The sequence below is a fragment of the Papio anubis genome, chromosome 7 (assembly GCF_008728515.1).
Source record: "Papio anubis isolate 15944 chromosome 7, Panubis1.0, whole genome shotgun sequence".
Classification (NCBI taxonomy): Eukaryota; Metazoa; Chordata; class Mammalia; order Primates; family Cercopithecidae; genus Papio; species Papio anubis.
Genome location: NC_044982.1, coordinates 75,423,762 through 75,447,479, shown reverse-complemented (window position 1 = coordinate 75,447,479; position 23,718 = coordinate 75,423,762). Strand labels below are relative to the sequence as shown.

Here is a 23,718-nt window from a genome sequence, read left to right as displayed (position 1 = left end):
AGGTTCAAGTGTTCCTCCTAGGTTCAAGCAATTCTCCTGCCTCAGCCTCCCATGTAGCTGGGATTACAAGCATGTGCCACCATGCCCAGCTAATTTTTGTATTTTTAGTAGAGACGAAGTTTCACTGTGTTGGCAAGGCTGGTCTTGAGCTCCTGACCTCAAGTGATCTGCCCATCTCGGCCTCCCAAAGTGCTAGGATTACAGACATGAGCCATTACGCCCAGCCTATTTTTAAATTTTTTGTAAAGAAGAGATCTCATTATGTTGCCCAGGCTGGTCTTGAACTTCTGGGCTCAAGTGATCCTCCCACCTCATCCTCCCAAAGTGGTGGGGATTACAGGTGTGAGCCACCACGCATGACCTTTTTGTTTTTTAAGACAGGACCTCGCTCTGTTTCCCAGGCTGGAGTACAGTGGTGCCATCATAGCTTACTGCAGCCTTGAACTCCTGGGGTCAAGCCATCCTCCTGCCTCAGCCTCGTGAGTAGCTGAGACTACAGGCATGCAACACCACACCTGGCTAGTTTTTAAAATTTTTTGTGGAGACGGAGTCTCACTATATTGCCTAGGCTGGTCTTGAACTCCTGGCCCCAAGCCATCCTCTCACCTTGGCCTCCCAACTTGCTAGGATTACACATACGAACCACCAAACCTGGCCCAAAAAAAATCCTAGAGGTTAAGGTTTATCTACATTTCCCCTATTGATAAGCATCTTTTAAACAAGTGAGTACAGAACTGTTCCGAGTATTTGTCAGTGGGAGGCTACTTTCCTCACATTATCAGTTCACTAAAAGCTGGAAGCTGACTGAGATGTTCTGTCTGATTTGCATGAGGGCCACACTAAAATTGATTCTACCTTTCTTCTTTTATTTTAGAACGAGATGGCTATTTATGAATTCATTCATAACTTTGTGGAAGTTTTAGATGAGTATTTCAGCCGAGTGGTAAGTCTAATGGCTAAAAAATGGTTTACTTCCTCAACCCAGTTTCCCAGAAATTGAGTCTCTTTGGACCTATATCAAGAACATGTGTTAATACAGAGTTTTAATAAGTAAAAATTAAAACTTAAGTGATGCCAAATTTTCTTTATCTTTCCTGCTGGTTTATCCAAAGTATTACAAGCCCATATATGCCTGAGATCTTTGCAGAACTGGAAAAAAAAACCCCTCTTACAGCCCGTACGGTGGCTCCGCGCCTATAATTCCAGCACTTTGGGAGGCAGTGGTAGGATCTGGTCGGAGATTAGAGACTATCCTGACTAACACAGTGACTAACCCGTGTCTACTGAAAATACAAAAACTAGCGAGGCGAGTGGTGGTATCCCTGTAGTCTTCTCGGAGACAGAATCGTGATGAACCAGGTGAACGCAGTGAAACCGAGATCAATATCCCTGCCCTCAGCCAGACCAGGCCGGACATCAAAAAACAAACAAAAAAACAAAACTCCGTCACTTATTGTTTTCTCTGGTCGAGGCTTTAATGATCTGACTTACTTCTTTTTTTTTTTTTTTGAATGGATCTCTTTCAGATCTGGCTGGATCTCGACGTAATAGCACTCAGGACTACGCTCATTCTCCTGCCCTCGGCCTCCCGGTAACTGGAGACAGCGCCCTACAACCGACTGGTGTGACCACAGCAGAGGCAGTTTCCGTGTTAGCCAGGATGGTCTTGATATTCCTGATCCACCTGTCTCAGCCTCCCAAGGGGCCTTTAATTCCAGGCTTATTCCCGGCAACCTCCTCTTTTCTTCTTCCTCTGCTTTCTTTTCTTTTTTTTCTTTTTTTCTTTTTCTTCTTTTTTTTTTTTTTTTTTTTTTTTTTTTTTTTTTTTTTGAGATGAAGGACAGAGTTTCGCTCTTGTTGCCCAGGCTGGAGTGCAGTGGCGCGATCTCGGCTCACCGCAACCTCCACCTCCTGGGTTCAAGTGATTCTCCCGCCTCGGCCTCCCGAGTAGCTGGGATTATAGGCGTGTGCCACCACGCCCAGCTAATTTTGTATTTTTAGTAGAGCTGGGGTTTCTCCGTGTTGGTCAGGTGGGTCTCAAACTCCCGACCTCAAGTGATCCGCCCGCCTCCACCTGCCAAAGTGCTGGGATTATAGGCGTGAGCCACCGCGCCTGGCCCCTGCTGCCTTCTTTCCTAAGACACCAGGATACTTTTCACTTCAAGAATCATTCCCATCCAAACCCTTGTTTTGAGGGTCAAAAGTCAGTTCTCCTTAAGGAATATGTGAGCTCCTTTCCAAAAATCTTTTTGAAGCCATTTTAATAGCTATATTGAAATATATTTTATGTATAATACAGTTCACCCATTTAAAGTGTATAATTGGCCGGGCGTGTGGCTCACGCCTGTAATCCCAGCACTTTGGGAGGCCGAGGCGGGTGGATCACGAGGTCAGGAGATGGAGACCATCCTGGCTAACATGGTGAAACCCCCTCTCTACTAAAATACAAAAAGTAGCCGGGCGTGGTGGCCAACGCCTATAGTCCTAGCTAGTCGGTAGGCTGAGGCAGGAGAATGACGTGAACCTGGGAGGGAGACTCTGTCTCAAAATAAATAAATAAATAAAAGTATATAATTAAGCTGGGTGTGGTGGCAAGCACCTGTAGGGACAGATACTCAGGAGGATGAGGTGGGAGGATTTTAGGAAATTTCATTACTTGACAAGGAAACATACCCATTAGCATTTCCCCTCATTATCCCCCTCCACCCACACCAGGTGACTAGTGACCTATCTTTTTTCTTGGTAAGTTTTTTATTTTTATTTTTTATATTGATACATAAGAGATGTAGATATTTTCATGATACTTGTGATAATTTGATTCATTCATATAATGTATAAAAACCAAATCAGGGTAATTAGGATCTCCATCACCTTAAATATTTATATTTTCTTTATGTTAGGAACATTCGAATTATTCTCTTAGCTCTTTTGAAATATACAATAGATTATTGTTAACCATTGTCACCCTACTGATTTATCAAACACTAGGTCTTATTTCTTCTATCTAATTGCGTATTTGCACCCATTAATCTACCTCTCTTCATTTCCTCTTTCCTCTTCCTTTCCCAGCTTTTGGTAACCACCAATTTACTGTCTATCTTCATGATATGTACTTTTTTACTTCCCACATGAATGAGAACATGTGATATTTGTCTTTCTGTGCCTGGCTTATTTCACTTAACATAATGACCTTCAGTTCCATACGTGTTTCTGCAAATGATAGGGTTTTATTCTTTTTTATGGCTGAATAGTATTCCATTATGTATATATACCATATTTTCTTTATCCATTCATTCATTGATGGGTGCTTTGGTTGATTCCATATTTTGGCTATTGTGAACAGTGCTACAATAAACATTGGACTGCAGACATCTCTTCAATGCATTGATTTCCTTTCTTTTGGATATATACCTAATCTACTTTCTGTCTCTATAGATTTGTCTGTTCTAGATATTTCATATAAATATAATTGTACAACATGTGATTTTGGTGTGACTGGCTTCTTGCATTGAGTGTAGTGTTTTCAAGAGCCATCCATGTTGTAGCATATATCAATACTTCTTTCCTTTTTCTTGCCAGATGATATTCCATTGTATGGATGGATATACCAAATTTTTTTTATCCATTCATCAGTTGGTAGACATTTGAGTTATTTCCAGTTTTTGGCTATTGTAAATAATGCTTATATGAACATTCGTGGACACATTTTTGCATAGAACCATGCTTTCGGTTCTCTTGGACTACCTAGGAGTGCGATGTGGTAACCCCATGTTTAGCATTTTGATGAACTGCCAAACTGTTTTCCAAAGTGTTGGTGTGATTCAAAGTCCCATCAGGAGTACATGAGGGTTTCAATTTCTCCACATCCTCACCAAAACTTGTTATTATCTGTCTTTTATATGATAGCCATCCCGGTAGATGTAAAGTGGTACAGACGCCAATGAATTGTAGGTGTCATTTGTGTTTCACTAATGGATAAGGATGTTGAGCATCTTTTTATATGTGTATTAGCCATTTGTCTATCTTCTTGGCAGAAATGTCTGCTCAAATCCTTTGCCCATTTTTAAATTGCATTATTTGTTATCTTATTGTTGAGTTGCAGGAGTTCTTTATATATTCTGAATACAAGTCCCTTATCAGATACATGATTTGAAAATATTTTCTCCCATTCATTTGTAAAGATTCAATTATTCCAACATCATTTGTTCAAAAGACTGTTTTTTCCCCCAATGAATTGTCTTGGCACCCTTATCAGTAAATCAATTGGCCATAAATGTAAGTGTTTATTTCTGGCCTCTCACTTTTGTTCCATTGATCTCTATGTCTAGCTTACATCAGTAGCACACTCTTGATTTCTGTAGCTTTATAGTAAGTTTGAAACTCACCAGTCTTTTAAAAAGAATCAGCAAAGATGTTTTACTTTGCTGCCGTAGGCCTTCCTGAGCTTTAGTTAGATATTCTTGAGAAGTAGCAGTGGTACAAGCTTTTTTTTTTTTTTTTTGAGACAGAGTTTTGCTCTTGCTGCCCAGGTTGGAGTGCAATAGCGTGATCTCGGATCACCACAACCTCCGCTTCCCAAGTTCAAGCAATTCTCATGCCTCAGCCTCCCAAGTAGCTGGCATATGCCACCACACCTGGCTAATTTTTGTATTATTAGTAGAGACAAGGTTTCTCCTTTTTCCATGTTGGTCAGGCTGGTCTCGAACTGCCAACCTCGGGTGATCCACCCACCTCAGCCTCCCAAAGTGCTGAGATTATAGGCGTGAGCCACCACACCCGGCTAGCGCAAGCTTATTTTTTAAAGTTGTTTCATTTAATTTCAATAAAAACAATTTAATAAAAACAATTAAGGAATTGTTTCCAAGCTTCTTCCTGAGGCAGTGAGCAGAATGTGCTCCCTAATTAGTAATACTGTGTGCACTAAAACCCGGAAAGGGCAAAACGCAGATTAGGAAGTTATGTCTTCAGCCCACCTCCTAATGCCAGAAGTGAGGTTTGGCAAACTCCTTCTTCATGGGACAGTCAGCTAGCCTGTCTTCATCGTCTTAGTGCAACCATTCTCAAAGTCTGATTCCTGGACCATTAGCATAAGTTGAGAACTTGTTAGAAATTCAAATTCTGGGCCCTACCCCAGACCATTGCATCTGAAGCTCTAGGTTGAGGCCCAGAAATCTGGTTTAAGAAGGCTTCCAGGTGATTCTGACATATGCTTAATTTTGGTAATCACTGCCTTAGTGCATGAGGCTTGCTGTCAGCGTTTTTGGTTTTTTTCTTTTCTTTTTTTTTGAGATGGAGTCTCGCTCTGTCAATCTTGGCTCACTGCAACCTCCGACTGCCTGGTTCAAGCAATTCTCCCGCCTCAGCCTCCCGAGTAGCTGGGATTACAGGCACATGCCACCACACCCAGCTAATTTTTGTACTTTTAGTAGAGTCGGGGTTTCACCATGTTGGCCAGGATGGTCTTGATTTCCTTACCTCTTGATCCGCCTGCCTCGGCCTCCTAAAGTGCTGGGATTACAGGCGTAAGCCACCGCGCCTGGCCGCTGTCAGCCTTTTCTTGATTCAAGAGTTGGTGTTGGGAACATGCCTAGTGGTCTGTGATGTGGTGATGCCTCTGGCCAGGAAGGGGCTGGTGCCTTCCAAAGCCGAAAGAGACCAAGAGGTGGTCATTCCAGAGACTGGCCTTAGAGGACAGAGGACACGGAGACTGGCTTTAAAATCTATCTCTGTGTTGATTGCTTGGCAAGACATAGACCAGCACTGTTCAGTAAAACTTTCTGCAGAGATAGGAATGTTCTGTACCTGTGCCATCCAATACAGTAGGCATTAGCCAGATGTGGCTCTTGAGCACTTGCAATGCAGTTAGTATAACTGAGGAAATGAAGTTTTAATTTTACTTAATTTAAATCTCCACATGAGGCTGGTGTTTACCATATTGGACAGCATAGCTCTAGCTTCTCTTTACCTTGTGATGACCACTTTCTTGTTTAGATGGACTAGTTGCAAGTCAGGGTCTATGATCAGAGCTATGATTAGCCATTTCAAGGTGACACCCACCAAGAAGAATATAATTTCCCAAAATAATAATGTTCTAAGCCTAGGAGAATAAAAAGTGGGTACAAGTACAATCATTGCTAAGGTTTTTAAAATTATTATTATATTCAGTAACTAAGAATAAATAGCATATTACTGAATTATAGGTATAATTTTAGGGAGAGTCAGAGACCACATAAACCACAAAAGTAAAGATTAGAATTTAATTTCAGTTAGGTGATTCTGCAGGACTTGGACGGTAGATACTAAGGGACGACTTGGCTTAGGATCAAACCATAGCAAAAAGAAGAAGAGGAAGAGGGAAAAGAGCACTATGGGAAAGAAAACGGGATCTGTCCCCCTCACAGAGACAGCCTTGTCATGTAAGATTTATTTTTAGGTTTGTGAATTTTAAACATTCTTTCTGTGGCTATTTTTAATCTTCGAGAATTTCCAAATCTTAAATTTGGAGATCAGTCTCATGCTGTCTGGGGCTGAGAGAAGCATCTCAGCATCACATTTCTAAAACAAAAAGCCAACCCAGTTAGCTTCAAAGGATGCGACTTTGCCAGAGGTGAGGGTGGCTGCTGTTGAAGAAGTGATATCAGGGAATTTTCAGTGCTGCATTTGACAAACCTTAAGTCCTTTCATATTTGAACTTAATTCTCTTTACTTTTTTCTTCCTCCATACTTTTTTCACTATATAAATATCTATTTTATTTTTATTTTAAAAATTTTTAAACATATAAGCAAAGAGAAAGAGGAAAGCGAATACATGTAATTATACATTTGTCTAAACCCATAGAACGTAAACCACCAGAGTGAACCCTAATGTAAACTGTGGACTTTGGGTGAGAATGGTGTAGGTTTGTCAGTTTTAACAAATGTACCACTGTGGTGGGGAATGCTGATCATAGGAGGAGGCTGCACATTCGGAGGGACACAGGGGATGGGATGTCTGTGTACCTCCCCCTCAGTTTTTTTTTTTTTTTTTTTTTTTTTGAGACGGAGTCTCGCTCTGTTGCCCAGGCTGGAGTGCTGTGGCCGGATCTCAGCTCACTGCAAGCTCCGCCTCCCGGGTTCCCGCCATTCTCCTGTCTCAGCCTCCCGAGTAGCTGGGACTACAGGCGCCCGCCACCTCGCCCGGCTAGTTTTTTGTATTTTTTAGTAGAGACCCCCTCAGTTTTGCTCTGAACCTAAAACTTGCTCTTTAAAAAGTAATGTATTTTTTGGCCAGGCGTGATGGCTCACACCTATAATCCCAGCACTTTGGGAGACTGAGGCAGGTGGATCGCTTGAGCTCAGGAGTTCAAGGCCAGCCTGGGCAACATGGCAAAACCCCGTCTCTAAAAAAAAAATACAAAAATTAGCCAGGTGTGGTGGCGCACACCTCTAGTCCCAGCTACTTGGGAGGCAGAGGTGGGAGGATCACTTGAACCCAGGAAGCAGAGGTTGCAATGAACCAAGATCATGCCACTGCACTCCAGCCTGGGTGACACACTGACTCAAAATAAATAAATAAAGACTTTCTCGAAATAAATAAATAAAATAGATTTTTTTAAGTGAGAAGAAGATCATCAGTAAGCCCATCAGTTACTGATAACTGCTGTTAGGTACATTTCCTTTTAGACTTTCTATGTCTGTCTGTAGCTATATAACCATATATATCTTGATCTGTATACATGCATACATAGGATAATACTATGTATGCATTTTGTAACTTTTTATAACAATATGTGAGTACTTATATTTCTACATTGTCATTTGTGGATATGCTACGGTTTACTTAGTTCCCCTCCTTGATAGATATTTAGGTTATTATCAATAATTTGCTATTACAAGCACCATTACCCTGAATATCCTGTCATATATCATTGTGCCATTGTCTAATTTTTTCCTTGGGATAAACTCCTAGAAGTAACATTAGTGGATTCAAAGGTGTGGCACATTGTTACCATCTCTGATACACACATCAAATTACCTACATCTGTAAAGGTTGAGTTAGTTTCTTTTTCCCTCTGCTTTCTAAAGATGAATGGTACTGGCCTGTAAAATTCCTTTGAACTACAGCCTATTTTTAAAAAAATTACAGTCCCAAACTCAGGGCCTTGGCAGAGTCAGACTGCTGTGGCCTCCAAGCCCAGAAGCAGGTAGGAGAGGCCACTGCTATGGATGCAGAAGCCTCTTCAGTCTGACTCTGCTAAGAGCAACGGGTCCCAATGTCTTTGTTCTCACCCTTGCACTCTTTTTCTCTCTTCCAGAGTGAATTAGACGTATCCTTTTTCAATACTGTTTTCCACGGTACTTGGCAAGCTCACTCTAGTCCTTATCAGGTAAGTGCCACGGAGCAGGAAAACTATTCAGCAGCCCAGAGTGTTCATCACCAACAGCCATGACAAGACAGCCGGAGGTGTGGGTGTTCTGCAGAACTCCTCCCCCACCTCGTCCCCCTTCTTCAACAAGACAATTCTTTGTTTTTTCTTTTTGAGATAGAGTTTCGCTCTTCTTGCCCAGGCTGGAGTGCAATGGCGCAATCTCTGCCCACTGCAACTTCCACCTCACTTCAACCTTTGCCTCTTGGGTTCAAGTGATTCTCCTGCCTTAGCCTCCTGAGGCATTACAGGTGCCCACCACCACGCCCAGCTAATTTTTGTATTTTTAGTAGACACGGACGGGGTTTCACCATGTTGGCCAGGCTGGTCTCCAACTCCTGACCTCAGGTGATCCACCCACCTTGGCCTCCCAAAGTGCTGGGATTACAGGCGCGAACCACTGTACTTGGCAAGATGACTCTTAAGATTTTTTTTTTTTTTCAGGCAGGACAGCTCTATCATAGTAGTTAATAGCTACTATTTGTTAATTTAATTTCCTTTAAACATATGGAATAGGCATTTTCAAAATTTAAATAACACAGCCAAAAAAGTGTTTAGTCCTCCTACAGAAACTGGATTTCCAGGGTTCCAGGTATAAATATCTAGAAATGCCCTACGTGACCAGATAAGGCCTTCAGTGTTGATAAACCGGAAGGTTAAAGAAATTGCCTGGCTTGTAATCATTGCTATCAAATGTATTCATTTCCTTGATAGCAGAGAAAGTTCTCCTTTTCTCGTTTTCTTCTGTCTCTTTTAAATCACAATATCCAAGTACCCTCAAAACAAGCATGATTTGCTTAGAGTACTGCAGGCCCCCAGATTTTGGCAGGAGCCCTTAGGCTTTGTGCCAGTGTTTGGGAGGCCAGCTAACTTTCAAGTTTATTTTTTACTTCAAAAATCTACCTACCACTTGAGTCCTTGAAGAACACATCAAGTTTCAATCTAAAATAGTAAATTAACTATAACAAATGTTATATATAAATATTTATATATATTAGAATATAACAACTATATACAAATTATAACAATATGTTTATGTGTATATATACATACACTTATTTGTATGTGTGTGTATGTGTGAGTACATGCACAAACACACAGCCATTTTTCCACATTTTGCCAGAAATATTAAGTGGATGCGAAACTACTGGTTCTGGGCATAGTGTCTGATATGTATCATATGTGTATATATATATATTTCTCATATATATATCATATATAAATGAGATATTTGTATTTTTAGTAGACACGGGGTTTCACCATGTTGGCCATGCTGGTCTTGAACTCCTGACCCTAGGTGATCCACCCACCTCGGCCTCCCAAAGTGCTGGGATTATCATATGATATCATATATCATATATATATGAAATATATATATAATATATATATGAGCCACTGTGCCTGACCATATATATATGGCAAATTTTTTTTGAGACGAAGTCTCGCTCTTGTCGCCCAGGCTGGAATATAGTGGTGCGATCTCGGCTCGCTGCAACCTCTGCCTCCCAGGTTAAAGCCATTATCCTGCCTCAGCCTCCCGAGTAGCTGGGATTCCAGACATGCGCCACCATGCCTGGCTAATTTTGTATTTTTAGTAGAGACAGGATTTCTCCATGTTGGTCAGACTGGTCTCAAACTCCCAACCTCAGGTGATCCACCTGCCTCAGCCTCCCCAAGTCCTGGGATTACAGGTGTGAGCCACCTCACCCAGCCAAAAAAAGGTTTTTTTAAGACAGAGTGTGTGTGTGTGTGTGTGTGTGTGTGTGTGTAGGTGTCTAATTTATATATTTTGTTTGTTTGTTTGTTTGTTGGAGACAGAGTCTCGCTCTGTCACCCAGACTGGAGTGCAGTGGCGTGATTATGGCGCACTGCAGCCTTCGGCCTTCTGGGTTCAAGCAATTCTCCTGCCTCAGCCTCCTGAGTAGCTGGGATTACAGGCACCCGCTATCATGCCCAGCTAATTTTTTTTTTTTTTTTATAGAGACGGGGTTTCACCATGTTGGCGAGGTTGGTTTTGAACTCCTGACCTCAGATAATCCACCTGCCTTAGCCTCCCGAAGTGCTAGGATTACAGGTGTGAGCCACCGTGCCCAGCCTAATTTACAAACTTATAGATACACTTATATAAATGCCCAGAACCAGTATGTTTGCATCCACTTAATATTTCTGGGGAAATGGCTGTTTACTTGTTATTACTGATAGGAAATGTCGCCATGTTGATAAAATTCGTTTTGTACACTGTAATTGGAAGCCTCTGTGAACTAACTGGGAAAATCTGAGTGCCCTCTAGTGGTGAGTGACCCAAATCTGTGATCACTGTGACCTAGAAGGGATTATAGATCCCTTCGTAGGTTTTAGCATGCTGAATAAAAAGTGCCGTGATATACAGACCATGGTGTATATTATGGTGTATTTTCATTCAGCATGGTCTGTATATTACAGTATGTTTTTATTCAACATGTAATATTCTATCTGAATTAAGCCATCCAAAGCAATTCAAAATAAATCTCTTCCTACTTGAACAAAGTACAAGTAGACAAAAAGCTTTTTGATTTAAACAGTCATCAGGAAGATAGCAAGGGCTAAAAGACACTTCACTGGGAGTAGAGAACTCAATTTGCACTTTTGGTGTTGCCACTGACTAGCTGTGTGTATTGGACAAGGCACATAACCCCCTCGTCTTAAAATGAGAGAATGAAGACTGGAAGAGCTTTAACATCTGCTCAGCCTTAATAGTTGATGTTGCCATGATCTGAAACAGGAAGAGAGTCTTACAAGACTAGATATTGAGAGAGTTAACGTGACTCAGAGGTGAAGGGATATGTGTTCTAGTTGGATGAGTCGTGTTGATGTGTTGGATATTTACTAGATGTTTACTAGAAATAAAGATGGGGATACTTGTCTTTGTAGCCTTCTGGTGTGTAGTATAGGTCTATGTGATGAGCTCCAGCATTCTTGTTTGAATTACAATTTTACGCCAAGATATACGATTTTCCCTTCATTTTACCTGGTTTCATTTTCACCCTCTCTTCCCTTCTAACCAAGTTATATATATTTACTGTCCTTAGGAATTACTTAGGCATATCCATCTGGCAAATTAGGAATTTTACATCATTTAGAGAAGGGAACTAAGTCTCTCTAGACCTGGAAGTTTACGTCTTTCTCCAGATTTGATCTCACTTGTACTTCCAGTGGTCTAAAAGTGGAGCAGGCAGCAGAGAAGGGCATGCGCCCCCTCTTTTCTGTTGACACTTTTTTTTTTTGAGATAGGCTCTTGCTCTGTCACCCAGGCTGGAGTGCAGAGGTGTGATCATGGCTCACTACACCCTGGATCTCCTGGGCTCAAGTGATCCTCCCACCTGAGCCTCCCAAGTAGCTGGGACTATGGGTACCCAACACCATGCCTGGCTAATTTTTTTAATTTTTTTTTTTTTTTGTGGAGATGGGGTCTCACTCTGTTGCACAGGCTGGTCTCAAACTTCTGGGCTGGAGCAAGCCTCCTGCCTTGGCCTCCCAAAGTGTTGACGTTCTTAAAAGATTACCACCCTTAGCCATCTGAAAAATATCTAATTAAAAACCCATGACTCTTCTCTGCTTCATACGTAGTCCTTTTTAACCATCACATGTCCAAGGAGGACCTCTGCAGACTAGTTACACAGCAGAAAGACAAGGGGACCTTATCGAGGCTCGGCTGCGGCTCCTGCTCCATCTGGGGAGGGTGTAGGCATTCTGCATCACTGTGTGGTAGCATGTAGCCAGGCACCTCCTGGAGCAGCCAGCAGTGCTTATATCCACTCTGCCAGGAAAGCTCCCTTAGGCCTTAAAAGGTTGAAAACAAGCAAACTGCTATAATGGCAACCTAGATTTGGTCCTTCGACTGCTAACGGTACATAATCTTGTTTGTATTTGCTCAGGCTTAAGAAAGCCCCCCCTGTCAGCCCACATGGGACAGATGTGAGTTAAAGCTTGGTTTTGGCACAGGAGAAGGAAGTCAAAACCTCATAAATTCCCAGGAAGCCCCGTCTTTTTCTCCAGAGGCTTTTCCCCCTGATTTTTTAAGGCTAGGGAAGTTTCCGAGAACCTGTACAGTTAGACTTGGAGAAATACAGTGCACCATTTACATTTCTCCCTAGTATGGACTTGTTCTACTTCTAGTAAGGCTGACATCACAGACCAAGACAGATTGGATTTTAAAAAGAAATGACCTAAGCATAAGAAATCAGGACAGCAACTCCGGCTTGCTGAAAGTCTTCCAGTTAGTGGAAACCCTCTGGTGCAGTGGTGTCAGGTGGGGCGGGCTGCCCCCTCGGGACCAAGCCCGTCAGTGACCTAAATCATTCACGTGCTATGAATACACTCCTGTGCACTCTTCAGTTCCACTTCACCCACCCGGCTGCAGTGAGGCCTGAAGATTCGTGAAGCCTGTTTCTATAGGGAGAGTTTGCCCCATCACATACCTTGGTAGATTTATTTAAGACTTTAAATTTTATGAATTAAGGTGGTTTTTTAAGGAACCAATTGATGAACTTCCCAAAATATGCTCAGCCCTGGAGCCCCAGCAGGCTTGCTTTTCTCCAGACAGTTCATAATTCAAAGGAGCTGCCTCCACCACCCCCATCTACTGAATAGCCAGGGGATGGCACCGATGAACAGCACAGTATGGGAGACACACCAACTACTCTTCAAATCGGTGCACACCTGCTCTGCGCATGAAGGTACAGAAAACCTCCACAGCCTTTTCAGTATTTGGTGCCTTTAAAGAGGCCTAAAGACTTAGTTTATTTTGGCTAGAATGGAATGCAGCAGTACAGCCTTCAGGCCTGGACAGTCAGGGTCTCCTCGGGCCCTGTGCTCTAGAGGGCCCACTCTGTCTCTGCTTCGCCAGCACCCCTTCCCCATTATGGGGCAGTTGGCCACCAGCCCTCCCTGTCCACTGCTTGACCATCCTCTGACTTCCTAGAATTTATAAGGTCCCTAGATATCCCAGAGCCTGCCACCACGGCCTCTGCAAGCCTCTCCTCAACCTTCACCCCAAGACTAGGGGCAGGAATGATAGGAAGGCTGGGCTGGTAGCGGGGATGTCCCACCTACGTGCCTGGGGAGACAAGCGAGAGCAGGCTGGGATCTCTACTTTATACTCTTGTGAGGCACAGATAGAGGCTAGCATCCAGGTCCCACAAACATACGCTAGAATCCAGAATGTTTTCTTGATTTCAAAACACCTTCAGGCCTGGCACTGTGGCTCATGCCAGTAATCCCAGCACTTTGGAGGGCTGAAGCAGGAGGATTGCTTGAGGCCAGGAGTTTGAGACCAGCCTGGGCAACATAGGGAGACCCAGTCTCTACAAAAAATTTAAAAAGCCAAGCATTGGTCATGTGAGCCTGTAGTCCCAACTACTAGGGAGGCTGAGGTGGGAGGATCGCTTGAGCCTGGGAGACTGAGGCTGCAGTGAGCCGTGATTGTGCCACTGCACTCCAATCTGGCAACAGAGCAAGACCTTGTCTTTAAAAATAAAAATAAAAACATCTTTACAACATTCCTGTTTGTATTTTATAAACTCTTAAAATCTCAAAGCCTGAGCAGTTGATTCTAGAGCCGTAAAGCTCTGGTGGGTTGTGTGAAAGAACCCTGATTCATGCTCCTTTTATTGCAGTTGAGGGTGGGGCATAGGAAGGGCCTCAGTGCTGTGTGCCCTCTCTGTGACTCCGCTAGCATCTGTCATGGTGCTTCCTGGAAGAGTGATGGTGTGCAGGCAGCAGAGATCAGCACCACCATGGTTTGCAGGCAGGCCTCCATCAGGCCCACTGTGGGGCATCTACCTCTAGTTCCATCAGCTTCCTAAAATCTGAAATACTTTTAGAGATCCGGAAACCAGAATAGGGCTTCTCCAAGTAGGAGATAATGTCAGCCTGATTTAATGCGGAATTGCAAAAATACTTGTTCAAACTGAGGCTATAGGAATACCAGCCAGAAGAACAAACAAATTCTTCAGGGAAGCATCCAACACTGAAGCAGCAGCTTCTAAATGAACTGGAGTGCAGTGGCGCGATCTCGGCTCACTGCAAGCTCCGCCTCCCGGGTTCATGCCATTCTCCTGCCTCAGCCTCCCTAGTAGCTGGGACTACAGGCGCCCGCCACCTTGCCTGGATAGTTTTGTTTTTTTTTTTTTTTTTTTTTTTAGTAGAGATGGGGTTTCACCGTGTCAGCCAGGATGGTCTCGATCTCCTGACCTCGTGATCCGCCCGTCTCGGCCTCCCAAAGTGGTGGGATTACAGGCTTGAGCCACCGCGCCTGGCCAATAAAATCATTATTTAAGCATTTCTTCTGAGGTATGATGGAGCATGTGATGACTTCAGGAATGGCTTGATTTTTTTTTTTTTTTTTTTTTTTTTTGAGACAGAGTCTCACTCTCTTGTCCAGGCTGGAGTGCAGTGGTGTCATCTTGGCTCACTGCAACCTCTGCCTCCCAGGTTCAAGTGATTCTCCTGCCTCAGCCTTCTAGGTAGCTGGGACTACAGGCATGCACCACCACACCTGGCTAGTTTGTATTTTTAGTAGAGACAGGGTTTTGCCATGTTGGCCAGGCTGGTCTCCAACTTCCAACTTCCAGTGATCCGCCCCCCTTGGCATCCCAAAGTGTTGGGATTACAGGTGTGAGCCACGACACCCAGCCAGGAATGGCTTGATATTATCAGAAAAGAATAGCTCCGCTTTCCCTGAAGGTTATATTTAGAGTCGTAGGAGCCAGATACTTTGGAGCTAGAAGACACCTACACGTAATCATCAGGTTAAAACCTCACTTTAAAAAATTAATGTAAAAAAAAATTTTTACAGTCAGGGTCTTGCTCTGTTGCCCAGGCTTGAGTGCAGTGTTGTGATCATAGCTCACTGCAGCCTCAAACTCCTGGGCTCAAGCAATCCTTCCACCTCAGCCTCCAGAGTAGGAAAACAAAAATATCAAGGAAAAAAAAAATACATCAAGGAATACAGACACACACCACCACACCCAGCTGGCTAATTAAAAAATTTTGTTTAATAAGAACAGCATTTCAGTATGATGCCTAGGCTGGTCTTGAACTCTTGGGCTTAAGCAATCCTCCCACCTTGGCCTCCCATAGGGCTGGGTGAGTCACCGTTGGCTGGTGTAAAACCTCACTTTTTAGGTAAAAAGGCTGAGGCCCAAAGAGGTTCTGTGACATGTCCCAATCCGTAGAGCTACTTTAGGGCAGAGCTGGTACTAGTTTCTGGGTTGCCAGGGCCCTTGACTCTAGGATTATAAATTGGGCAGGTTAAATTTGACATTTTTTTTCTTTTCTTTTTTTTTCTGAGACAGAGCCTTGCTTTGTCATCCATGCTGGAGTACAGTGGTGCAATCTCAACTCACTGCAACCTCCGTCTCCCAGGTTCAGGTAGATCCTCCTGCCTCAGCCTCCTGAGTAGCTGGAATTACAGGCGCCTGCCACCATGCCTGGCTAATTTTTGTATTTTTAATAGACCCAGGGTTTCTCCATTTTGGCCAGGCTGGACTCGATCCCCTGACCTCAAGTGATATGTCCACCTTGGCCTCCCAAAGTGTTGGGATTACAGATGTGAGCCACTGCAGCCAGCCTAAATTTGACATATTTTTAAAAAATTAATCATCTGGAGTAGACTGTGGCAATTTAGTCTCTAACAAAACATTTATAAAATGCCTGTCACCATGGTGCCTTGGTGTTGTCGAAGCTTTTTTGTGAATAAGGGGAGATGTTTTAGAGAAATGCCTTTGGTTGGAGGAGTCAGAAAGGATGAAAACATTTGAGAGTATCTGTGAATGTCTTGTTGAGAACATGCTCTCCAAAAGCGGAGTTCACGTTCAGATTTCGAAACATCTTTTTTCCTTTTGAAAATATGAAATGGAAAGCCTCGTTGCCAGAGAGTGAGGACTGGCCTGTGGGTCCGAGGGAACATGTGCAGCCGTTCCTCCATGGGAAGGGCAGGCACTGAGGGACGAGGGACCCAGGGCCTTCTCCAGCATGGGAGCTCTAGCCAGGGCCGTGGTGGGTGATGAGAGTCTTGGATAGGAACAGTCCCCAGGAGTCAGCCAGTACCCCAGAAGGAGATGTGAATGTTACAGATCCAACAGTTCTGCCTCCAGGTTTTTTCTGGCTCCCACTAGCCCTGACCACTTTCCTCTTTCCTTTAAGGAGCCCTGTAGGTGCTATATTCATCCACCAGCATTCCTCACCACCAGGTCCCTCAGCTTTAACCCTATTCCTTTTGTTCCATTTTTTTGGGTTCCATTTTAGTCAGGAATAGTGACAGCAAGTTATGAGAAGCAAGAGAGATTTAGGGGGAGAAATGAGAATAATAACAGGCTCATTGACCCACCTCTGACTTTCATATTTAATTTTACATAAGCCTACATAACTTTAAGCAAACAGAAACTTTATGTTTTAGCCTACATAACTAAGCCTACATAAACTTTAAGCAAAACCACAGCTGGGTATCCCGTTGTTCTCAGAATATGAGTGGGCCTTTAATGAAAACCAACTTTAAAAAAGATAACAGCCAGGCGCGGTGGCTCACGCCTATAGTCCCAGCACTTTGGGAGGCTGAGGCCGGCGGGTCACCTTAGGTCAGGAGTTCGAGACCACCTGGCCAACATGGTGAAACCTAATTTCTACTAAAAATACAAAAATTAGCTGGGCGTGGTGGCACACACCTGTAATCCCAGCTACTTGGGAGACTGAGGTGGGAGGATTGCTTGAACCTGGGAGGCGGAGGTTACTGTGAGCCAAGATCGTACCACTGCTCCCCAGCCTGGGCAACAGAGTAAGACTCCGTCTCAAAAAAAAAAAAAAAAAAAAAGAGTCCCTTTCAGTGGCCTAATTAGCAAGAGACAAAATGTGAACAGGGCCAGGCACAGTGGCTCACTCTTGTAATTCCAGCACTTTGTGAGGCCGAGTAAGGCAAAGTGCCTCACTTTAGCACAGGGGTTCAAGACCAGTCTGGGCAAGATAGTGAAACCCCATCCCTCCAAAAAATAAAGAAATTAGATGGGTGTGGTGGCGCACCTACGGTCACAGTTAATTGGGAGGCTGAGGTGAGAGGATCACTTGAGCACAGGAGGTCGAGGCTACAGTGAGCCAAGATTGTGCCAGTGCACTCCAGTCTGGGCAACAGAGCAAGACCTTTTCTTCACCAAAAAAAAAAAAAAGTGAACAGAAGACTATACTATACTACAAGAAGAATGTCTCCAGGACTATGCAGAATCTTCATAATGGTAGCCTTCGATATGGTAGTATTTTCTGGGGGAAATGTGAACACAGTGGCCCTTGGCCGCTTATCCAATTTGGTGGGAAATTAAAGTATGAATAGTAAGAAAGCAAGTTTTCCCACCCTACATATTTTATTAAAGAACACTTAGCTAGAATATGTTTTTAAAAAAGAAATAAAATGAGAAACCAAGGGATCTGAGACCCAAGCCTAGAGTTAGAAATTGTAGCTTCTAGGTTGGTCTCTGCCCTGGAATTCCTTTTGAGGTTCCATTTGAGTCTGTGCTGCTCAGTTTCTCACTTATTAAAGGATAATTTGATTGCCACTGTGGTGTTAAAATACTCATGACGGAAAAGTGTTTTATTATCCAGAGATCAAAATTCCAGTGTTGGGGCCGGGCACGGTGGCTCACATCTGTAATCCCAGCACTTTGGTAGGCTGAGGCAAGCAGATCACTTGAGCTCAGGAGTTATAGAGACCAACCTGGCCAACGTGGCAAAACGTCATCTCTACTAAAAATACAAAAAAATTAGCTGGGTGTGGTGGCGCATGCCTGTACTCCCAGGTACTCAGGAGCCTGAGGCACAAGAATCCCTTGAACCCAGGAGATGGAGGTTACAGTGAGCCGAGAACACGCCACTCCACTCTAGCCTGAGCAATAGAGAGAAGCTGCATCTAAAAAAAAAATAAAATTCCAATGATGGGACCATAAACATTTCAATCACTTTATTTATTTATTTATTTATTTTCATTTTTATTTATTTATTTATTTTGAGACAGAGTCTTACTCTGTTGCCCAGGCTGGAGTGCAGTGGCCCCATTTCGGCTCACTGCAACCTCCTCCTCCCAGGTTCAAGTGATTCTCCTGCCTGAGCCTCCCGAGTAGCTGGGATTACGGGCGCATGCCACCATGCCCAGCTAATTTTTGTATTTTTAGTAGAGACAGGGTTTATTGGCCAGGCTGGTCTTGAACTCCTGACCTCTGGTAATCCATCCGCCTCGGCCTCCCAAAGTGCTGGGATTACAGGCATGAGCCACTGCACCCAGCCTCATTTCAATCACTGTCATTAAAAAGTTGATTTCAGGTGGCACTAATATTCTATGAGCCCTGCAATGTTCAATTCCAATCCACATTATGTGAAAATTCAGAAAGGTTCTTAGCTTTCTAGGTTGGGAGAAAATGGACTTCAGTAACTCCCTTCTTTGGGAGATTGTTTCTAGTTCATGTCAGCTCAACCTCTGGGGCCCATGAAAGAAAACAAGTTTCCTTAGGATATTTAGAGTCAGTCAAGTTCATTATAGCCTGAAGGTAAGACCATCTTTCAATAGCCATTCTCAGCTCACTACATTAGTATACCAACAGTCTGGGCCCTTCTTACTTCCTCCTATTTCAAATGTCACCATTGCAGTGTGTTTATTCCATGGGCTTAGCATATAGGGTATTTTTTGGTCCCTGCTTACCTGGCATATGGCCTAAATGCCATTACTCTTGGCCTCACCAGGGTGTACAAGTTGCTCATAAACCAAATCAAGATGTAAACAACAGCTGGATTCTTATTTTAAAAGAGTCACATGATTCCAGGGGGAAATCAGCTTTCAGCCCTTTGCCTCACAGTGGATTTGGTCTGTAGTTTCCCCATATAGTGCCAGAAAGCTGCATGATTGTTAGTTTGAGTCAGATACACAGATACACAGGCAGTCACATGTCCACAGTATACAATGACCTCACTGAGCAACTCATGTTTCCAGGATGTTGGGAAATTGACTTGCTGGAGGACCTTGTCCTTGTAATGTGGGGATGTCAGTGGTTTATATGATTTAGCAGTAAATTCTTTTTTTTTTTTTTTTTTTTTTTTGAGACGGAGTCTCGCTCTGTCACCCAGGCTGGAGTGCAGTGGCCGGATCTCAGCTCACTGCAAGCTCCGCCTCCCGAGTTCATGCCATTCTCCTGCCTCAGCCTCCCGAGTAGCTGGGACTACAGGCGCCTGCCACCTCGCCCGGCTAAGTTTTTGTATTTTTAGTAGAGACGGGGTTTCACTGTGTTAGCCAGGATGGTCTCGATCTCCTGACCTCGTGATCCGCCCGTCTCGGCCTCCCAATGTGCTGGGATTACAGGCTTGAGCCACTGCGCCCGGCCAGATTTAGCAGTAAATTCTGATCTGAATTTCAAAACAGTTGGGCAGTTGCTCAAGGCGACATCTGAACAGCGAATCATCTGCTTGCCGGAGATGGGGCAGGCCACAGAGCAGCTTGATCCCCAAACCAATTCATGGGTTAAAATTAGATTTCCTTGTATCTCAAAGGAAGTTATCTTGGAGAAGGTGACATTTTCAAAGGCACTAAGGCTTTCATTGCCCTTAGTGAGTACAACAGGAAGGTTCTGTAGGCCATTTTTCACGTAGCCACCTGTGCTTCTCAGCTCTGCCTTTCTGTATATACCTGGCTGCCATTCCTACTTTGTCTCACCTAAGTTCTGGCTTCTGGGTCTAGTAAACAGGTTGGAGTCAAGGGCCTAACATGCCAGTCCCAGTTTGGCCATGGGACAAAGCAGTCATCTGTATAATTGGAAGACATTATTAATAGGTATATCAGAGTGATGCGTTTTTTTTTTTTTTTTTCTGGGTCACTTAAGGACAGTTCCCATGGGCCCCTGGAAAACAGTTTATTCTGCTGGAGGACTATTTGCACAGAGCTTAATGAGATATTCACACAGAGCCTAATAAAAACTTTAAAGTCATTCACCGTTTGTCCTGTTCTGTGTAGTTGCACTTCACTAAGCAAATACAGTGTAGACTTTGAACATCTGGTCTGGTTGAAAAAAATCAAGTGGGAACAATTCACTTTACAAAGATTTAATTTTGAACTCCCCTAGCGCATTGAATTACCTATTTGTTGAATGAAGTTTGTTTGAAACAATCTGTCAACTGTTTTTGTTTTTGTAACAGACCGTGATCCTGCTCTTTATAAGTAGATACAGAACTTCAGATATTAAGGTGTAGAATTGGGAAACATTCATTGTCATCATCTCATTCCAGTTCCCCTTCTTTCACAAAAGAAAAGTTAGGTATTCAGTTGAAGGGATTCTTGAGGGAAGTATTTAGTTCTTTCTAGTTTGCTAGACATCATAGTCTAACAATATTTTCTTCTTTCCTGATGCCCCATGCTAACTTTCCGGTAAGAACACCTGTAAGCCGGCCGGGCGCGGTGGCTCACGCCTGTAATCCCAGCACTTTGGGAGGCCGAGACGGGCGGATCACAAGGTCAGGAGATCGAGACCATCCTGACTAACACGGTGAAACCCCATCTCTACTAAAAAAAAAAAAATACAAAAAAATTAGCCGGGCGTGGTGGCGGGCGCCTGTAGTCCCAGCTACTGGGGAGGCTGAGGCAGGAGAATGGCATAAACCTGGGAGGCGAAGCTTGCAGTGAGCCGAGATCACGCCACTGCACTCCAGCCTGGGCGACAGAGCAAGACTCCATCTCAAAAAAAAAAAAAAAAAAAAAAGAACACCTGTAAGCCAAAGTGGCTCCATCATTCTCAAATGACTTCTTAGAACTACCCATTTGTAAGAGATACTGTCGTGAAATCCAGAAATTTTATTACACCGTGCCTTCTTCATTCGTTTTCTCCTCATAATTATTTTTACGTCAGTCTGTCTGACAGAGAAGATAACTGAAGGAACAAGGCATTTATTTTGGGGTGGAGGTTTGGGGGCTGAGGAGGGAGGTGTCAAGCCGCTCCTGAGGAGCCTGGAAGCAGAGCAGTCAAGGCCAAGCTTTGGATTTAAATTCCAGCCTGGCATTTGCTAGCCATGTGGCTTTGGACTATGCTTTGAACCTGTTTGATCCTGGGTAAACTAAGGATAATATGTAACAACATACATCAGAGATTTACAGAGGGCTGAAACTCAACACAATGTCTGGAACAGGAGCATTCAACAAATGGTTGTTACTGTTATTATTATTGTCTGGGAGGACACCATTATTTTTGAGTTCAGGTCATTCTCTTGCCACATGACACTTGCTGTGTTCTCTAGCACTTAGTAGACTCCCTATCCCTTTGGTTAAAAAATGTAGCTGTTTCGTTTTTATCCCCACTTATCCTGTTAGCTTAACCAAGGTGAAACTAGGTATGTATATGTGAAGGTAACAATTTCTAATATGGATGCCAGTTTTAAATTTAATTTCAGAAATTCTGTACAGAAAACCTCATGCTTAGACTAATTTACACTGGGAAAACTCCAGGTTAAGCCACAAATTTTTACTGAATGTTAACATTTTTATAACTTTAAACTAATTTCCTTAATACAACCCTAGATAATGTTTAATTTGGATAAAGTACACATCATTTTGGATGAGATGGTGTTAAATGGCTGCATTGTGGAAACTAACAGGGCAAGAATTCTTGCCCCTCTACTAATTCTTGATAAGATGTCAGAAAGCTGAAAGGAAGCCTCTTCCAGACAAATGGATTTATCAGAAATGCGAGTACCGTGGAATACATCTCAACATCTGTAACCAGAAGAATCTGGAAGACCACAATTACAAAATGGGGTATCCTTCCAAAGACATTATAAATAGGCGTTTCCCACAGTTCCTAAAAAGAAAACAAAGTGTACTTTAAAATATGTAAAAGAAAAAAAATTGTTTAAACTGAGAGAGAAGTTTTATATTCTAATTGTAAACATATCTTTCCCACTTCTTTAAATTCTGTTGAGCGCCTAAGGAACCCTTATTGGTCTATGCTTCTTTTTGCAAATCAAATTCAGGAATAGCAGGATGGTAGTGGGAAGAAAGTATGGCAGTTTTCTGTCAGCCAATAAAGTTTTAAAATTTAAACACAAGGCATTTTGAGTAATGCTATTTTCTGAAGGCTGTCTTTTTTTTTCTTTTTTTGAGATGGAGTCTGGTCTAGCTCTGTCACTTAGCGCATTCTCGGCTCACTGCAACCTCCACTTCCCGGAATCAAGCGATTCTCCTGCCTCAGCTTCTGAGCTGGGACTACAGGCACGCGCCACCACAAAAAATACAAAAATACAAAAAATTTTTGTAATTTTAGTAGAGATGGAGTTTCACCATGTTGGCCAGGCTGGTCTCAAACTCCTGACCTCAGGTGATCTGCCTGCCTCAGCCTCCCAAAGTGCTGGGATTACAGATGTGAGCCACAGTGCCCGACTTCTGAAGGCTGTCTTATTCCTTTAAAAGACTTAGTAAAATTTACTTTTTAAGAGATGTGTAGGGGTGTGTGTGTGTGTGTGTGTGTGTGTGTGTGTGTGTGTGTTTTTAGACGGAGTCTCACTCTGTCACCCAGGCCGGAGTGCAATGGCGTGATCTCAGCTCACTGCAACCTCCACCTCTGGGTTCAAGCAGGTCTCCTGCCTCAGCCTCCTGAGTAGCTGCGACTGTAGGTATGCGCCACCACGCCTGGCTAATTTTTGTATTTTTAGTAGAGACGGTGTTTCACCATGTTGGCCAGGCTGTTCTTGAACTCCTGACCTCAAGTGATCCACCCACCTCGGCCTCCCAGATTGCTGGAATTACAAGCATGAGCCACCATGCCCAGCCAAGACGTGTTTTTTGTTGTTGTTGTTGTTGTTGTTTTGTTTTTTAAGAGAAGCGGGTCTTGCTGTGTTGTCCAGGCTGGACTGCAGTGGCTATTCACAGGCATGATCATGTTGTACTACAACCTTGAACTTTCCTGGCCTAGCTTTAAAATCTTTATAATGTGGGGCTGGTGCAGTGGCTCACACCTGTAACCCCTGCACTTTGGGAGGCTGAGGAAGGAGGATCACTTGAGGCCAGAAATTCAAGACCAGCCTGGGCAACACAGACCTCGTCTCTACAAAAAATACAAAAATTAGCCAGGCGTGGTGGCACATACCTGTAGTCTCAACTACTTGGGAGTCTGAGGCAGAAGGATTGCTTGAGCCCAGGAGTTCGAGTCTGCAATGAACTATGATCGTGTCACTGCACTCCATCCTGTCTCGAAAATAAAGAAGTCTGAGTGCGGTGGCTCAGGTCTGTAATCCCAACACTTTGGGGGGCCAAGGTAGGAGG

General features: G+C 43.4%; 1 protein-coding gene across 2 annotated transcripts in view; it reads left to right on the top strand.

Annotated features, from left to right (window-relative positions):
* The window catches only part of AP4S1 (adaptor related protein complex 4 subunit sigma 1), an 80,044-nt gene extending 57,539 nt beyond the window's left edge, over positions 1 to 22,505 (top strand). Inside the window, exons 4-6 of one of the 2 annotated variants that reach the window (XM_003901680.4) lie at positions 875 to 943; positions 8,295 to 8,306; positions 21,979 to 22,505. In XM_003901680.4, the coding sequence (XP_003901729.1) occupies positions 875 to 943; positions 8,295 to 8,306; positions 21,979 to 22,107 (210 nt within the window). In that variant the 3' untranslated portion in view covers positions 22,108 to 22,505. The remainder of the gene's footprint in view (positions 1 to 874; positions 944 to 8,294; positions 8,307 to 21,978) is intronic. The other variant, XM_021941099.2, reaches the window with a different exon arrangement.
* The last annotated feature ends 1,213 nt before the right edge of the window (positions 22,506 to 23,718 follow it).